The following is an 18,328-nucleotide window of genomic DNA, read 5'->3' as shown; positions in this document are numbered from 1 at the left end:
ATGTGGATTTCCTTGTTCTTCTTGTATCTGTGATCTTCACAACTGCACAAACTCTAAAAACCTGAAAATACTTGTAGACTCTCTGGTTCACAAGAGCCATACTATACCCCTTGTTGAATCGGAGCCAACCACCTCTCTTGAATAATAGAAGAAAGGAAAGTGCTCGAACAGTTGAGCAGCTGTCGGCCTACAACTTCCACACACAATTCTATTCGTTCTTCGCATCTGGTCCAACTTCACAGCCCTTTGTAGGTTGGTTAGAAGTTAGTTTTGTTTGGTAAGAGAGAATTTGACAAAGAAAAGAGAATGCTCAACCGAAACAACCATCAACAAAGACCACTATGTCTCTTTAGATATTTTAGGGCTCCATTCATCTATTTCTCTAACTTGGGTGGTTGGCTTCGTCATGTTATATGACACTCTGGTTTTTAATCCATTTGTGCATTTTTTTTTTAAGCAAAAATCCAGCCATGGTGCTTCTTCTATGGAGCCAAGTTAAACCCAAATACTCTATGATATAGATCTTTCAAGGCGTGCCTAATCAACACGCCTCCGAAGTGTTAAAACTAGAGGCTAAGATCTCCCCCTACATACCAGCCAGTAAATTTCATCTTCTTGAAACTTTTACCCTTTTGACTTTGAGAGTAATGTAGATGGAGGGAGAAGGAATGGGATGATAGGGTCGAGCAATTAAAGGGAAGAAAAAAGACATTGGAAGAGAAGGTATCTAAGACTTTAGTGGCTAGAATTTGGATGAAGAGGACACCGTGCAAGAACAAGGGTAGCTAGTTCATAGATTCAGGATCAGAAAGGAACATCCTGAAATGGAAGTAATGCGAGAGAGTGAAAGTAGCTGAAGAAATTCAATTAGTGAAAACATCTTAGATGGTTCAATTTGGGAAACAGTTTACTATTGTCAATCTAATGATCCTTCCCCAAGAAAATCCAAGACCTTCACTTCACAAAAACAGGGAAACGTTGTGAATGACTTTTCAAAAGGCCTACATCACGACATAAATATCCCATCCCCTCTCGGTAGAGTAACATCTAAATCTACTGCTGATGATCCTATGCCATAAGGTACCAGACTTTGAAGCCACTTATTTAGAAGGGCGATGATACTTTCTGCCAAGTTTTTGATATCAATGAGATCTACTGCCCTTTTGGATGTCCTTCCATGAAAAAATTTCATACCCTCTCATGCTTGGAGCAAAGCAAAGGATATAAGCAAGGAGAGGAAGTAAGGGTTACACATAACCCATTTCAATTTGTGGTTACCTTCCTCTAGAGAAATTTCCTTTGCTGAGTAAGATGCTGATGAAATGAAAGCTTAAGATAGAAATAACTACTATTATAAATAATTTTATTTTTGATTCGACGGATGTAGTTTACAGGTAAAAATTGATTTCCCCTCGTAGTTTTAAACTACTATGAGATTCAGCCATTGATGTATGTTGATAGTATGATTATTGAAAGAAAATTAGGAATTTACTAGTTTAGTAGTTACACATAAAGAAGAGTTGGGCAAAATTTGGATATGTTTTGGAGAATTTTATAATTTGCTTTTGAATATTAGTAGCAAATGATAAGTTCTCCCTCAATTTCTGGTTCCTGTCACATCCTCTTTAATAAAGTTACTTTCTTTGACCATCATTGGGCTTCAAAAACAGTCCCTAATTCCCGGATATGTGTATATGTGTGTATTTTATATTCCAAGTAATTATTTTGAAGGACAATTGCTTTTCTAAAAGAAATTTGAATGACCTGCTTTGTTCAAATAGATGTCCAAAGTTACTAGAGACCCTTGGTATTATTATCTATGTATGAGCATAATGAGTACCAAAAGTGGAGGTATTGGGTTACAACTTAAAAGTGGAAATTCAAACTTTGGTCATTTTATAGAAAATGCGTGCCTGAAATAATTGAACTATTTAGGCAAGCTTGATGAAGGAATTTTGTTAGAACAAAATAACCACCTTTCCAATATCTCACATAAATAAAGATTGATGACATGAAGTGATAGACTACTTTTTCTATTTTTTTTGTATGGAAATATGACATGCACATCCTAGTTCCCTTCGTTTTTATAAGAAAAGAGACGACTTAAAACGTTATTAGTTGAGATTTAAATTCCTTCATGTGGTATTGAACTAAACGAATCTTTCTCGAATTGTAAATGCAAAATGAAATTTAGAATCCAAAAAGTAGTCAGCTCTTGAATCATTTGGATTAATACCCATTAATACCTATTAATTCACAGCTTCACATGTGAATAGAAAGTTAGGTAGGCATTAAGAAAAAAAAAAGTTTTTCTTAAAAGTTTATCAAGATATATATGACTTAGATTATAGTTTGAATTTTCTTCCAATGATTTGTTGGACTAAAAAAATTGGATGGGTAAATTCAAAAGAAAAAGTTTATTAATTGACCAAATTAAATATGTTAGTATTACAATATAATATATAATAATGCGATATCAAAAAAGAAAAAGAACCATTCTAATGTGGTGGGCTGTATTTCAAAATGACCTCTGGTTCTTTACGCATAATTATAGCTTTGAATAAATACAAAAAAAGAGAACAGAACCCAGAATTAAAAAGAAAAAAGGAAAAAAGAAGAAATGAAAAATTGATCAACCATTACCCTCAGAACCAAAAATCATCAGAAACTTGCACGGTCTCTTCTAATCTAAAATTTCTTCAAATCTCGCAATCTGCCATGAAGACAGAAATGAAACGCCTTGTACGCAATTTCCTTCTCAGTTCATATAATGCACTTAGTATTCGTTATGACGGGAAACTATGAACATTTTCAGGATGAAGAAAGCAGGAGGATTTCTCCAAAAATAGAATCACTAATTCTCCACTCAGCCGACCTATATATAGATATATACACACACTCAAAAGTGAAGGAAGAAAAACAATAACAAATATACAATCTCGTGTAAATTCATGCTTGTAGTGTTCATACCTTCAATTGTTTTGTGTGATCTCAACTGTTATGTGTGAAAATTATGTAGATGTGATTATGCTGTAAATTTTGTCTGAAATCGAGGAGGGGGCATTTAATCGAAAAGCAGTTTGTATTTAATCTAATTGGAAGATGAAAATTTAGGCAATCTGGAAGATGATACTCACGCCGCAATGATGTTAGTACTCAATTTGATGAAGTTCATTTGGAAGATAATTTACCGGTCCGCTCTCCGGCGTGCCTGACAAGAAGAATATGAACCGAATTCATACTTCATTTATTTTGAAAAGGAGGACAAAAGAAGATGAGCGAATCAAATGCAGGAGGTAAGTGGAAAATTTATAGAGTCAATTGGAGAGAGTTATAACCACTTATGTTCTAATGCTAACCAAATTACTTCACTAGCATCACAAGATTTGGAGAAGATGAAGAAAATATATTTTTTCTAAAAAGCAACAGAATTGAAGGAAACTACATTTTCGAGGAGAAAAAGAATATAAACTTACAGAGACGAGGACGAACCAAATTAAAAGCTGAATGCAAACTAAGCTATCTTGTGTTCTTTCAGAATAAAATTTGTGCGCTGCATCAATTCAACCACAAACAGATCCAAATCTGAGATTGGATGTAAATTCTAGATCGTTGTGTTCGTATCAGCCGAACTTATCTGTATGGGAAGAAGTAGGACCTCCTCTTTCCCGCTTCTTTCACCGCTCTGTAACGAGCGGTGTGCGAAGGAAAGGATGTGGATCCAGAATTTGAACTAGTAGATGATGTTACACTTATGCCTGATCCACTACCTTCATTTACCTTCGATACATTTCCAGGTTGATCATTCTTCTTAATGCTCGTCTTCCTCATCATGACTGCATCTTCTCCTTCATTGTGTCGTCGACTGTAATTGTATAGCAGGTCCCTTAATTTCCATCTGTTGGATGATCCTGTGGAGATTCTTTTATTGCTCCTTCCAGGCGATGTTTTCTCTGTGTTTGGAGACCAGACGCAGTACGTTTCTGATGAAACGCCTCCAAGATTGTCCGCTTCAGACGAGGAGAGCGACATCGTGTTACGCTCCTCTTCGTTCATCAACTTCCTCAACGGGGAACGACGCACAGCTGGCTTCGTCTTCGGATTCTCCGATCCCGTGTCTACACGCGAAGCGTTATCTAGCAGTAAGTTCCTGTTGAATACCGGATAGACCGGCTTAATCTGGCCATTGTAGAAGATCTCATGAGCAGAGCTCGTAGACGCGTCCGGTTCCCTGCAAAGGACAGCAAACTCGAATTCATCATCATCACCGCCATTTTCACCACAGTCATCAATTGTAACTCCTTCCGCTGATTCCCGCGCATGGCCGATGGACAAATTTTCTCGGAAACGGTAAACCGAACCCTGAGCCTCCCAGCCGTAATTATCATCGTCTACAAACGGTTCTTCTCCAACTTCCCTAACGACTCTGGCCGCAATTTCAGCGAGGCTACTACTACCTGAAGAATAGCTGCTAAAAGTCGGAGAAAGCGATAGATACGTAGGACCTTTTTCAGCCTCCATCGCCTGAAAACTCACAATCGCGATTCTTACAGCTTCAGAGAGAGAGAGAGAGAGAAACAGAAAAAGCAAGCCGTGTGAAAATGGCGGAAAGTGAAGGAAACGAACGCTTTAAAGGAAGGTTTATAGGCGGAACTCAAAATGGAGAAGGCGGCAGAGCGTCTGAATAAAACGATTGAACGAACGAACGAACCATCTTTACAACTGACGCGCTTTAGTTACAACTGACAGAGACGGGCAGCTTGCCTTTATTTGAAGTAACACGTGTCGCTCCAAGCTCGTTCACATGTGCTATGGATATGGAGTCAACGCGCAGCGCCTTGCGCCCTCTTTGAAATTTGAACAAAATTGCGGGCTTTAAAAGTGGACCGTGACGTTAACATATTGGCCCACTGGGCTGGGCCCACTTAACTTTCTTTTTTTCTTTTTCTTGCTTTGGAAATATCAAAAGAATAGACCAGCTTGTAACACCAAAATAATTACTCCTCTCATTTTAAATATATATATATATATATATTTTTTATGGAGATTATTGACTTCATATAATGAATAATTTAATTCTTTTGGTAAACAAATAGTTTAGGTAAAAAAAGGAAAATAATGATGGTTAATTATGAGGGTAAGGGAAGGAATTGAAACCAAAATCTTCCACCATTTGTGATTGTATTATTTTATTCAATAAGGTTTGTTTTGAATTAGTACAAGTTAGACCCTCTCATTATTATTATCATGATTATTTATATTGACATTTGAAAGTATTATAAATTAAGATGCTTAGTGTAATACCACATGAATAATGCAACATAAAGGAAAAAAATATATATTCATTTGACCTTAGAATTTCTAGTAATGTTAAGAGTATTTCCTAATTTGGTAGTTAGGAGCATAAAATATTAAACTTTTTATTTTGTGGGCGGTCTAAAAACCCCCTAATATTTTATCAAATTTGTAAGCAAACACGTCAAGCATATTCATGCATAGCCTATATATTAGTAAGTGCTTTCCCATTGAGCGATTTTGATATATATATATATGTATGTATATATGTATGTATATGTATATGTATATAGGAAGTGCTGAGAGGATGCCTTGTGAAACAGAGAGGGTTGACCAATCAAAGATGATGAAATAGGTGGTTTTCCTGTGCATATGGTGGCGCCCTTGATACTATTTTGTGAAGATTGTTCTAAAAGCTCTCATGCGCACAGCAAGATGCAAATAAAATGGTAAACCAAACTCCAAAACTAATGTACTTTATTCCCCTATTCAAAATCATAAAATCAACGAAAAATGGATGCTCAAATGGGGCATTTACAAGTATACGTATAAACAGAGAGAACATAGAGAGAAAGAAAAGCCGACTGTACAAGATATTGGGTGCTCAAATGGGGCAGTGAATAAGTAAGATCCTTCATCACAACCATGCTCCCCAGCCTGGAAACATGTGGCACAAACGATCGGGGTCGATAGCATCCTGTATAAGCTGTTGGACCTATTGTTTTGGGGGGGGGGGGGGGGGGNGGGGGGGGGGGGAGGGGGTCAAAGATAGTACTATGGTGTCAAAATCTAAAAAAGGTGCAATTGAACAAGCTTTCTTCCTTCAATCTCATCATAAACGAACTTGGAATGTGAAGAAACATACTCTAAGTTCATGCATTGTGGATGAATAAAAATAGGAAGTTACCTGCCCATGCACACTTCTCATTTCGCCATCTTCATATCCATCTAGTTTTTGTTTGACTCGCAACAATGCACGTGCAGCATCTTTATTCCCTTCGTATTCATCTTCTGAGCCTTCTAGACTAGTCTCCAGGTCATCATCGGTTTCCTATCGAGATATATATATATAGGTAAGCATCTGTTCAATAAACATAAAAATGCTGCACCATCCAATGATGAAATTGAGTAAAAGCTGTACCACTTTTGTTGAAGGTATTCTACACTGTACCCCTTTCAACTCTAATTGCTATCATTTGTTTCTCATTTTAGATTAATAAAGTCCTAAAATCTCTTAACCATTTGTCCAACATGAATTTGGGGAGTGTCTACATCCCACACATATTTTACATTCTACAACAGTATCCTAAGGTCTAGCAATTCACATACTACCTTTTGACGCTGCAATGCCTTCAGAGGGGATAAAGCCCATTTATACAGCGGATCATGGATGAAAACCTGCAAGGAATTGAGTTTGCATGTTTAGAAAAAAAAAAAAAAAAAAACACAAGTGTTGAATAGTAATCATTTTTTCTAAGGGAACGTGAGTAATACTTCAACGATGGTTAGCAGTGCCTCTTTATTGGTCCGCATAACGGAGAGAGTTTCCTCGCAACATCTTCTGAAAACCCCTTCCACTCCATTAACACCCATACCATCAATCACATCTCTTGTAAGCCTGAATGGAACCTAAGATAATTGATTGAAGCAACAAAAAAAGAATGATGATCATACTATATGTCAGTTCGGATGGTACAAAGAACAAATGAAGGATAAATTTTAGTAGCATAACAGACCCGTTCCGGTGTCTTAAGCATCAAGCCTTGTTCAAAGGCAACTCCCAGATCAATGTGAACAACTTCAGCCGTAACTTGATCAATCAAAATGTTCATGGAATGTCGATCTCCTAAGCCAACAATATAACCAACCTGAAGCATTGAATTTTTTTCAGTTTTGCAACCAAATTAGTATGAACTGACTCCTGAGGAACATCATTTAAAATCACAAGTCAAATATAATGTTTAACTAAATCCCTCCCTATAACTTCAACCAATATTTATGAAGATGAAATTGAAGGCCCTTATTTTTCTTTGGCATCAAGCTGAGGATTACTTTGAAGAAGGTCATAAATCTTTTTTTCCTGTTTACTTGCTACATCTACTTGTTTTGGTTAAATCAAAAGATTCAAACCAATTTGGTCAAAGTTAGTGTTAGGCTTCCCATTACAAATACATAGGTCAGGACAAGTAGAGATGGGCGGATTATTTAGTGTTTCTATTTTGTTTTGCGTTTTCTCTGTTGGGTTGGTTCTTTCTTTATATAAGAAAATCTGGCTTTTAAATACTAATCATGTCAGAGCAATTGCTCACCATTGAACTAGCAGCCACACTTCGAGTGTAAGCAAGCCTCTTCTCAAACCAATCAGCTGGTTGTAAGAACCTCTCCAGAAAAAAGTAATGCATGGCGGGCCTGTATGAGTTATATCAGTTTCAAATATCGGATAAAATGCAGCATCCACGGTTTCTACTCATTAAAAAAAAAAAAAAGAAATCAAACCTGAAATTCTCAGAAACTTCCTGAAATGCTTTACGCTTGTCTTTCTCCTAATAGAACATGGAATCAATTTTAGGATAAAAGTAGACTCTAATTATTAGTCTAAAAATAAACATCTAAATGCATCTTAAACCTCAAAGACTGGGATATATGTGATCCAAACAATACCACTGATTATTACAAAAAAAAAAAAAAAAAAAAAAAAAAGAAGGCACAAGAATTTTTTTTTTTGTGAAAATGATTACGATTTAGCTTTACCATGGACAATTTTGAGATGAAATCCCTTCAAATGGAACGAGAACTCTGATCCAATTGTTTATTTTTTTGTTCTTTTTTTCTCTCTTCTCCTAATAGAAGAATTAGATGAAAATAAAGAAGTAACAAAACAGAGATCATCTCCAGTATAGACGGAGACAAATCAAATCAACATTTTGTTACTTTAGAGTTGATTGCATCATAGCACAGGGTGTTTTTGAACAATCCTTAATCTAGAAAAAAAAGAATGTTAATGTGGTAGATGTGTAGTATTCACAGGGCCGCTAACCACCTTGGTCACCTTTGTCATTATGGGGTTTTGCAAGGAAGTAATTAATTAGAGCAGAACAATGTCTAAACACATCTGAAGATTACCTATGCAATGATGTTCTATACTAGAGTTTTTGTCACTTAAAGATTGTAGAACGAGGACAGAGAACATACAGCAGAATAAAAATATTAAAGAGAAAATGAGATGAGTGCTATGACATAAATAAAAGGAACAAGCATAGAGTACTTGCTTTTGCCATGTAATCTCTGCATTCAAGAAATGACCAATCTCCTATTCTGTAGCGACCATGAGCTCCTCCATTTCTGGTGCTGAAAAGTTTTGAGGATCTAATTACTTAAAGAACCAATCCCACGAATGAGTAAACACAACTGGAATTTACTAACCTCCCGATAAGATATTCTCCCAGAGGAATAGTTCCATCCACCCATTCAAGAACACCAGCACTTGGAGTAAAGGGAACGACCTAATTGATAAATAAAATTAATAAAAATTATTGGATTATTTACATGTTGAAGAAAATATATTACACTTCTATATGATTCCACATTGCACATTTTCACAACAAATTCAAAATTTTGTGAGATCAATTTACTATTATGTTAACATAGTTGAAAGTAACAAAGAAACATAACCTATTGGCAAGTTACAATCCATTGTTCATCTAGGCAGATAAAACAAAGCTAATTTTGTCCATTTGAGCATAGTTAAGCTAATTAAGACATTGTATCATTGACTAAATGTCAGAAGTTTGAATTCCAACTCTCCTTTGTTGTTGAACTCAAAAAAAAAAGAAAAAAATCTTTAATGAGGTGGGATTAAAAAAGACACACATTGGGCAGATGATAAGCAAAATCAATTATACAATTTAAATGTCACACTCCCAAATCTAAACTTGGAGCCTTAATGAAAACATTCTTCCAACTTGACATGTAATAAGATCTTAGATTGTGCTAAACATTGGGCACTTGGAGATATGAGCAGATGGACACGGAAATGGCCAGAACGGAAAAGATGCCAATATAATATAAGATGACTCATATGCCAATTTGAATAGTCAGGTTGCTAAAAGGTCAATTTCAAAGAAAGAAAAGTAAGAATCTAAAGCATAAGAGTTTAAGACATAACATTTCAACCCAATTAATTATATGAGAGAAAAAGAAACGGAAATAGTTTTTATATATATATATATATATATACACAAGTTTTTTTACTTATAATTAAACTTCTATGCCAAAAGGAATTTCAACTTCATCTTTTTAGAGGGATACCTTGTATGTCCGTATTCCTAGTCTCCGCCTTTTTGTGTCTCGATGATTCTGCAAAAACGTGTTAACTAATCCAAAAAATTGTTCCATAACCTGCAAATGATCAAAAGTTCTTGACTTCCATGGCAAGACATTTATGCCCAAACACATACATAAATACACCTGATAAAAAATTTAATTAATTTAATTTTTAAAATTTTCCCTTCTTTCCTTTTTTTTTTTTTTTTTTTTTTTTTCCCTCTTTTAGATAAAAAAACTTTCATGGAGAGAAAAAAAAAGAAAAGAAAAAGTAACCTAACAAAAGAATACACAGGTGACAACAAAAGATAAAAATGTATATGAGTGACTTAACTCTTTATCTTAGGCATTGATGTAACCATTAGACATTTATAATTCGATTCTTAAATGCTTTTTGATTGCTTTTCTTCCATTCATGATTTTCTGTGCTTATTGCTTATAATCTTTTGGCTATAGATTATTTGAATAATTGGTACAAGTTTATGCTTGATAAAAGAGGATGAAGACTAGAATTTAATTGCATTGTTGAAAGTTATTTCGACATGTCAATGATTACGATTCCTTTAGAGGTTGCAAAGAGAAGAATTCTTAATGTCTTGTATATTATTAAAAGCTAAATACAGATGTCAGTTTTATAATCTTACATGAGTTACATGCGAGTCCATTATTTCATATTTGACATACGATTTATTTGCATGATCAATGTTCATTGATTAATATGGTTGAGTCATTGGTCTCTTGAGTGAAATCAATTTCCTAAGATATTCTCTCCAGAATTATTTCCATATTTTATTTTCAATTAATCTTAGATTCCATCATTCGATTTCTTTCTCTAAATAAAATTGGGTGATTGTATTTGTGATATTTAAGTTAGTACCCCAATTCTGAGGGTGATACTCGTACACTCAATCATGATCTGTATACATTGCAATTAAGCAAAAGAAGCTTGTAAACACTCAAAGCATGAAAATTAGTTCAGAAACTACCACCATGGAATATGCAGAGTTAAATTTTTCTAATTTTACTCAGTTCAGAAATTATCAGCGTGTAATATGCCAGGTTTATGTTTTTAATAAAATTTTATGAAAATGTGGGTTAAATTCTTACAGCATCCTGTCGCAAATCATCATTTCCTGATTTTGCAAGTTGCCGGTAAATGTGGCCATCAGAACCTTCACATTCAATCACTTTTGGAGCGTTTATGCCATTCATTATCCTGCATGATTTTTTTTTTTTTTTTAAATTATTCGATACTTTTCTAGATACCACAAAGAACTTCTAAACTAAAACTCATTAAGAAGGTCTTAAGAAGGAAGGAATAACAAGCACATACTTAATGGTATCAGCCAAGCCCTTAAAATATGGAAAGGAACCTTCCTGATATTGACAACTTCGGTCAACTGGAAAGGTAGCCGTCACCACAGGTACCTGATGGCAAAATACAAGGTGGAAGAGAAGTTAAAACGTTCTACCATGAAGAAAAGAGAACTAAAATTTCGTATATAAAGGCAATAAAGAAAACAAGATAATGACCTTTAATTAATATACACAGATGTCAAAGAAGAAAAAATATGGATGTTCCCAGGTGCTTTCCAAAGATGAGAACCTTCGTTCATTAGATAACTCCTTTTTTTTTCATTTCAAGAATACAAGACATAAATTTATGAATTGGAATATAATTTTGATGCTATAACATAGAATTGGATACATCATTACAGCCTCAAAGGAAAGAATTGGTATTTTATGATTCTTCATTCAATACCAAATTAAGGAAATGAAAAACAATATTTATACTCAACTCTTTCCTCAAGGAAAGACTTGGTCTTATTGGACAAATTGAGTTATCGATGCGGAATTTCCGGCTATCATGTTACCAAAATTCACAGCCAATTTCTTGAAATAAAAAAATATATAAAAACAAATGTATAGAGAACAGGCAAGACCTAAATGTCTGCAAATAGAACAAAATTTACCAGATAAACTATATTAAATAAAATCTCTCTGATTTCCAGGAAAAATAATTAGATTACTGATACGATCAAAGAACATTCCTTTAAACATGAATCTTGAATCATGAAAGGAATTACGAATATTAACCAAAAGCCCTAACCTAATAAATGGAGAGAGAAAAACCTACAAGTTCCAATGGCCGAAGACTACGCAGTTCTCTTGGAAGTATCATCCTTTTATTAGTATCCTGCCGGACAATTTAGGGAAAAAACTATCAAATTTTCACAAAAAGTCGAAGATAAATATTGAAAAGAAAACTAACTAGGACTTTTTATCCCAGGGTGGAAAGAAACATAATTGCAAATTCTTTTCACGACTGACCTCTCTCCTTGTCTCCAATTCTGCAAGCTTGATATAAATTTCTACCATTTGCTTGACCTATGTTAGTAGGTTTAATTTATATATGTATACACGTCAATTTTCAACATAACCATATATTAAAGAAAAAATCAAAGCTTTATGAAATACTTGTTTAATCAGAGCTCCATGGTAGGATGTTAACTCCTTTAATAGATATTCCGCTGCAAGCTTTTTGTCCATATCCACAATAAATGAGTTTCTGCTGCGCTGTTTATCTTTGACACGATCGCCGTTTGCCAGGGCAAGAAGCTGAAAGAACAGTTGAACAAAATGTCTAAAAAGCAAAGTGAAAGTATAACATTGACAGAAAAATTTAGTCAAATACCTGATGTATTGTGTGGTACGGATGGTCTATAGCCATTTTTTTCACGAGAGAAACCAACGCTACCTGCACAATTGGAAGGTCTCGTCAAAATAAACCCATACATCAAATGCCAATAGAAACTTACTACTGCCTTAAGAACCTGAAAATTATTTGTGCCTTGACCATCCTTCGAGCAGCCCATTCTTGAAGCAATCTGGTAAACTAGAGGTATAAATTTATACGATTGAACCTACAAGATTTTAAAATTATATTAGACACTTGTTTTCTTTTCTTAAAATATGACATGAATTTTTTTAACAAGAAACAAAACTTTTCATCAGTGTTTGACCAGTTAAAAAGAGTACAAAAGGGACAACTCTACAAAGTATAGACAGAAAAATAAAAGGAAACAAACGAAAATTAAAATAACAGTAGAAAAAGTCGTACAAAAATGGCTTCCAGTTTGAAACTTTGAAAAAATATCAGAGAATGAATAGCCTTAAAAGACTTGAGATAAAGAACACCACGAGAAGCTTTGATCTTGATGAGTTTGAAACAATCTTTTTAATCAAGGAGCTATCTTCAAGATCTTTGGTTTCCTTCAAACCAAATATTCGAGGGGCCGTTCGTTCAGAGGGGATCCAAGATTTCCATGAAATGGGCATTTGGATTACTCCGTTTGTTTTGTAGAAATATAGTAACACCTAGGTATTTTGAGATGCTCAGACATCTTAGGATGCCCATAAAGAAGGCATCTAACTAATTTTGGATGTCCTTTTGAATCATGGGTTTTTAAGATTCCCATACCTCTAGTGACATTTTGCCCTTCATTTTTTTTATGCGATCTGCTTTCATCATTTTTCTTTATTTCACATTTAATTTTGTATTTAGTAATCAATTAATGTATTTATGCACAAATAAACAGTCCTATGTAATTACTTATATTTATATTTTACATTTAAATATATTGAATATTTTAAAAAAGTCTGAAACTGATATAAATTAATTTGTTCCCCAAAATAACATTAAATTAATAAATATAAATATATATTATATAAATTTAAATTGTACTAAACTAACATGCAGGTTACCTAGAGATTAGTAAGGGCATTATTGGTATAGCAAATAATATTAAGACATTCTCGTACACAAATCTTGCAAAACACACAGTTATCTAATATCCTCATACATTCTTATAAATTATTCTTTTTAAACAGACACAATTATAAAAATTCCAAACATCTAAAGATTCAGTTATCTAGATTCCCAACAAACAAACAAACAAACAAACAAAACAGCCCATAAGAGAATTGTCTTCCATGCATTGTTCCAAAGGATTTTTGCTTTTGATGGGAAAAAAGGGTATGACATTAGTTAAATTCTCAACATAACAAGAAAAACTTTTTTTTAATTAGTTGCAGCTTATGTGTCAGCAATTGTGCTCCGCATAAAAACGTGTAAAGTATACTGAACAAAAAAATTGTTGACATACCTCAGCAATTGTGTTCCGCATGTTATTTATGACATTTTGCCTAGAAGAAAGACTGAACCATAGTGAAACTAGCCGAAACACCTGGAACCAGTATATCCCATTAACGGAGAAAATTGACCATCAGAAAACTTCAGTTAGCCTATTGACTTTATCTTGAATGGAGAACTGGACAATTAGTACATACCACTCTCACGTCATATTTGTCTCCAACCTCCAAGCATCGTTTATATCCTTCTAATGCTAGGCTAAGAAAATTGTCTCGGTCATCCTGATACATAAATTGCAGGAAATAAACAGCAGCCTTTGATGAAGTTGCATGTAAAAACAAAGAGTCTAAAGCTCCATAGAAACATGGAGACGTGAAGCATGGATTCTATTTTGGATACATGTCCTGAGTCTGCAACATGCCCCTTGACACTTTTACTATACGTAGAAAGGCTTGACCCTCCAATTACATAGCAAACTACTGCTTAATCTACTCTAAGAGGCTCATCAGCCATTTAGTGTCCCAAGATGAGTGTCAATATTGCATTAGTGTATAATTAATTTCAATTTTAGCAGTAACGGATGGGCTGGACATGCTGATATGAACGAATAAATGATCATGAGCAAAAAAAGTTAAAAAAATACTAAAAATAGAAACATTAGATAAAAGATAAAACAATTATTGGTCACTTAGATAAACAATATTTCGTTTACAAAAAGAAGAAACGGCCCTAAAACTGTATGAAATCTTTAACACATTCCTTTGATCTTCCCAACTCCCTGGGTGGTTTGGTGGAGCCCCCTTAAAAGTTTTTGTTGGCCTTAAAAGTTTTCAGTGGACTGTTTTTGGTTTTTGTGTGGTTTCTCAAGCTCTTCCATGCCCTAGTGTTTGGTTTTATTTTTTCTTTTTTAGTTTAGGTGGTTTGGTGGTGTTCTTAGGCTCTGGTTGTTAGTCTTTTTTGTGTTTATCATCTATTTTTGCCATTTCCTTTGGTGTCTTCTTCGGATTTTCGTTTTTGTTCTTTCAGGTTGCTTACTTCGTCCAGGTTGATATCCTTGAGCATTAGTCTTGTATTATTTACTCGATGAAAAGTTTCATGTTTTGTTAAAAAAATATTTTAACACATACAAACACACACACATACATGCATACATAAATATATATATGTTGTCAATAGATATCAAGAGAGTAATAATGAAAATTTTTGGAATACTTAATGTATTTCGTATTTCATGTCTACAGATATTGAATTATCAGTTAAAATGTTTGTCCTTGTCCATGCTCCAAAAATGGACAAAAGCACAAATGAACATACCTGCAATTTGAAAATTGTACAACAGGTTTCTGATTGCATTAGAATAATACTTCAGATGGTCGAATCACAAATTGAACGTAAAGTATGAAAGCGAAGCTTAACTAGAATACTTTTCAACTATGGAGAGTAAAAAATACCTGCAATTTGTCAGCCTCTTCCCGGTCCATGGAAAGTTGCTTTTGTAATTCTTGTATTTTTACTGTTAGATCAGTCTTCTCACCCTATATCGAAGTGCAGATAAAAAAGGAATAAAATAGTTGTATTCAGATAGTATATAAAAAAAGGAAAAGAAGGAAATACATGGTCTTATAATATAGGTAAAAATCCCAATGCATGAAAGGTAAAATAAAATGAACAATAAATGGTTACAGCTAACATAAATATTTTCCACTAATATATATTGAGAATAAACCAATAAAGGTAATATATCTCCTCATATATATACAACAATATAAAGTTAAAATGTTTAGTACCTTGAGGTTAGTTTTCTAATAATTTATTTTTTAGTTTTCTACTTCTAAATATTACTGGTTTTCTATTCTGATTCTTTAAATCTTCGTATAACTTTAAAAAAAAAAATGTTTCCATAAATCTATTTTTCACTGATGAAATTTGACAGAGATTCAAGTATATTTTAAAAAGTAATAGCTTAAAACGCTTCAAGTTTTTATTTAGGATTTCTTGATAAGACTTTATAGAAACAAAATTATTATGAAAGAAGGCTTCCCACCCCAACGCCCAAAAAATAGAAAAAGCCAAAATTTGATGGTCATCGTGTTAATACTATTTACTGAGTGCACAGAGTGAAATGACTAAATAACATAAAATGTAATATAGTCGGGTGGGCAAATAGTTTTGAGAATGAGAAAAACAAGAGATGAACCTTTGTTGAACTTTTCAGTCGTCTAATGAGTGCTTCCAACTCCATTGTCTGTATGGTCATAAGATATTGGTTCAAAATAATAATTAATTGTTCATTACAAATCCCCTTGACGTTTGATTCCATATTTTTCTTAAGTACCTTATGCTTCCTCAAACGCATTGCTGCTTGCCATTCATTAGAGTTGAGCCTTTCCTCGTAACTCCTAAACAAAGCATCTGCATAGTGTGCAAGATGAAAATGAGTCTGGCTTTGTCTCCCAACTGACTTCTTATTTAGGGACTCTTGACCTTCAGCAAGGGAAACTGCAGGTTTTAGGTACTTCTCTAAAATAGTTCTTGAACTGCATTTGGGGCCAGACACACAAATAGCTTACAGTTAAAAACAGATAATAGTATAAAAGGTTTCACCAGTTTCTTGTCACCAAAATAAAATAAAACAAGACAAAATATATCAAGACAATTTGAAAGATAGGACTTCCTTAATTCATGGACAAAATATATTACTTGCTTGATCTAGTATCAGCCAGCCACTTTCCAACCAAGCGTAATACATCTGAAGCTTCCTCGTTGGGTTGGAAGTGTTGCGAAACATATTCTGCAAGGCTAATTGCCATTGAATGCCGACCTTGGGCACGCAACAGCTTTGCTTCTTCAAGCTGCCAGTGCAAACGACGAATTGCATAATTTTCTAATATTGGATCAGGTGAAAAGAAAACCACCATCACTTTTGAGTTTTATGCACACGGTTGAACAGAATATTTTACATTGGTAAGTCCTCAAAACACAAGAGGAATAAAAGTTGTATACCATTCCAAGCCAATATAATGGTGAATTCTCTTCTTCTTCTCGAAGACAAAGAGACTTCAACTCATGTAAGGCAGCAGCCGCTTGAGAATACCTAGATCCCTGAAAATTAGAAGACTAGAAATCAGAAAATTGAACTAAGCTGCAGCTTCCAGATGGTATTGTATTCATGTACCTTGCGAAGGGTGGAAGCAGATTGCAAGAGATGTTGCACCATACATTCCTTACACCTCAAAATCTGAAGTAGAACTCGACGAAATGCTATAAAAGGTTCTAACAAATCCATATGTAGCTGAGTCTTTTTCAGAATGCAGCTCCAATCAGAATTCAGCAATGATAACTAGATCAATAGTTAAACCTTGTCAAACAACAATCCTCAATTTTTGATTGGTATCTTGAGATGCGAACAAAAAGTTTATATGAATAAAATAGAGGTTAACATTCCTCAGTTAAACATACGCTGAAGCATCATACTTATGTCAGGCAATGGCATTTTGTATATGAATAAAATAGAGGTTAACATTCATTTTGTCAGGGAGATTTGAATAATTAGATGACAGGATCAGTTGAGCAACTCAAACAATTTGGGGTTATAGTCTAGTTGATGAACAAAGAACGGGTACTACCCCTCCGATACATCATATACAATTTTGCCTCCTAACTCTAAAATGCAAAACACAAGATTACCCTAACTTTGGCCATAATTTACAGCATTACCTGGTCCATTGTAGGAATTACATGATCTGAGAACACTTTCGGCTTCCCAGGAAAAAAATTTGAATCTTCAGAATCTGTCCAACGTAAGCCCCATGCCACACCAAGATGGTGATAGATCTGCATTGGTAAACAGAAATGGGACAAAATCTTATACTTTTCCTTTCTGTTTACTGTTTTCCATTAAGAGCAAGCCATTAAAAAATGGGTTAGAAGGCTTGTTTTACATGTTTTATCTTATATCTCCAGTCGATTAATAATGATAGTTCAGACACATGAGTTTGACAAGCATAGCGATATCTAGAAGGCAGTAATCATTCAATGACATGGCAGGAATTAGTGACTTCTATAACTCCCTCCTTCCACCACGAAGAAAAAGAGAGATCAAAATTGGAAAAAAAACTTCAGTTCCAGTTGGGTTTTAATGCTTTTAGAAGTCTCAATGAGGTCAATATGGTTTTTAATGTTTCAATTTGGCCCTTATAATTTGGTTATACCACTCGTCCCTACAATTTTTACCCAGAAATTCACTTAATTTTCTCTGGTTTTTAATCAAATTACCCTAATATAAGAAGCTAAACCAAATTAAGGAAACACACTTATTACAATGTAAATAGAAAATTTGCCACATATTCGATTTGGTAACTACAAGAATAATTTGCGATCAAACCATGGGATCAAATTGAAATTAAATCCAAATCATAATAACTAAATTGTGACTAAATTGAAAATCAGACCCAACTAAAAGGACTAATTTGACAAAAAAGAAAACATGCAAAAATTCATTCAATGTGCTGTAAAGCATGATGGGAAATCGTTAAAAGCTAATATCTGGTGAGAGTG

General features: G+C 34.2%; 2 protein-coding genes across 9 annotated transcripts in view; both read right to left on the bottom strand.

The window, feature by feature from the left end:
* Positions 1-2,516: 2,516 nt before the first annotated feature.
* On the bottom strand, positions 2,517-4,876 carry LOC111441224. Of its 7 annotated transcripts, none has more exons than XR_002710099.1 (3): positions 3,781-4,872; positions 3,138-3,211; positions 2,517-2,713 (listed from the first exon to the last, which is right to left on the bottom strand). XR_002710099.1 is itself a non-coding variant. In XM_023078206.1 (3 exons), the coding sequence occupies exons 1-2, from the start codon at positions 4,519-4,521 to the stop codon at positions 3,150-3,152; spliced, it is 813 nt and encodes a 270-aa protein (XP_022933974.1). In that variant the 5' UTR covers positions 4,522-4,876; the 3' UTR covers positions 2,517-2,713; positions 3,138-3,149. The 7 variants fall into 7 exon arrangements, 4 of the variants coding, with proteins under 4 accessions (XP_022933974.1, XP_022933973.1, XP_022933972.1 ...); XM_023078206.1 differs by having other exon boundaries at positions 3,771-4,876; XR_002710098.1 differs by lacking the exon at positions 2,517-2,713 and adding an exon at positions 2,739-2,875.
* Positions 4,877-5,737: 861 nt separating this feature from the next.
* The window catches only part of LOC111435229 (serine/threonine-protein kinase ATM), a 52,493-nt gene continuing 39,902 nt past the window's right edge, over positions 5,738-18,328 (bottom strand). For both annotated transcript variants that reach the window (XM_023072641.1, XM_023072649.1), the window contains 26 exons: positions 17,489-17,605; positions 16,947-17,111; positions 16,775-16,873; positions 16,472-16,623; positions 16,107-16,308; positions 15,969-16,016; positions 15,223-15,306; positions 13,969-14,052; positions 13,785-13,865; positions 12,453-12,542; positions 12,314-12,376; positions 12,097-12,237; positions 11,950-12,006; positions 11,756-11,815; positions 10,952-11,046; positions 10,726-10,834; positions 9,604-9,693; positions 8,719-8,798; positions 8,565-8,643; positions 7,792-7,838; positions 7,605-7,704; positions 7,032-7,163; positions 6,790-6,924; positions 6,628-6,693; positions 6,203-6,346; positions 5,738-6,010 (listed from right to left, as the gene is read on the bottom strand). In XM_023072641.1, coding sequence (XP_022928409.1) covers positions 5,933-6,010; positions 6,203-6,346; positions 6,628-6,693; positions 6,790-6,924; positions 7,032-7,163; positions 7,605-7,704; positions 7,792-7,838; positions 8,565-8,643; positions 8,719-8,798; positions 9,604-9,693; positions 10,726-10,834; positions 10,952-11,046; positions 11,756-11,815; positions 11,950-12,006; positions 12,097-12,237; positions 12,314-12,376; positions 12,453-12,542; positions 13,785-13,865; positions 13,969-14,052; positions 15,223-15,306; positions 15,969-16,016; positions 16,107-16,308; positions 16,472-16,623; positions 16,775-16,873; positions 16,947-17,111; positions 17,489-17,605 — 2,598 coding nt within the window. In that variant the 3' untranslated portion in view covers positions 5,738-5,932. The remainder of the gene's footprint in view (positions 6,011-6,202; positions 6,347-6,627; positions 6,694-6,789; positions 6,925-7,031; positions 7,164-7,604; positions 7,705-7,791; positions 7,839-8,564; positions 8,644-8,718; positions 8,799-9,603; positions 9,694-10,725; positions 10,835-10,951; positions 11,047-11,755; positions 11,816-11,949; positions 12,007-12,096; positions 12,238-12,313; positions 12,377-12,452; positions 12,543-13,784; positions 13,866-13,968; positions 14,053-15,222; positions 15,307-15,968; positions 16,017-16,106; positions 16,309-16,471; positions 16,624-16,774; positions 16,874-16,946; positions 17,112-17,488; positions 17,606-18,328) is intronic.

This window comes from Cucurbita moschata, unplaced genomic scaffold (assembly GCF_002738365.1).
Source record: "Cucurbita moschata cultivar Rifu unplaced genomic scaffold, Cmos_1.0 Cmo_Scf00003, whole genome shotgun sequence".
Lineage (NCBI taxonomy): Eukaryota > Viridiplantae > Streptophyta > Magnoliopsida > Cucurbitales > Cucurbitaceae > Cucurbita > Cucurbita moschata.
Note: the sequence above shows the minus strand (reverse complement) of the source record. Positions and strands in the feature narration are given on the sequence as shown.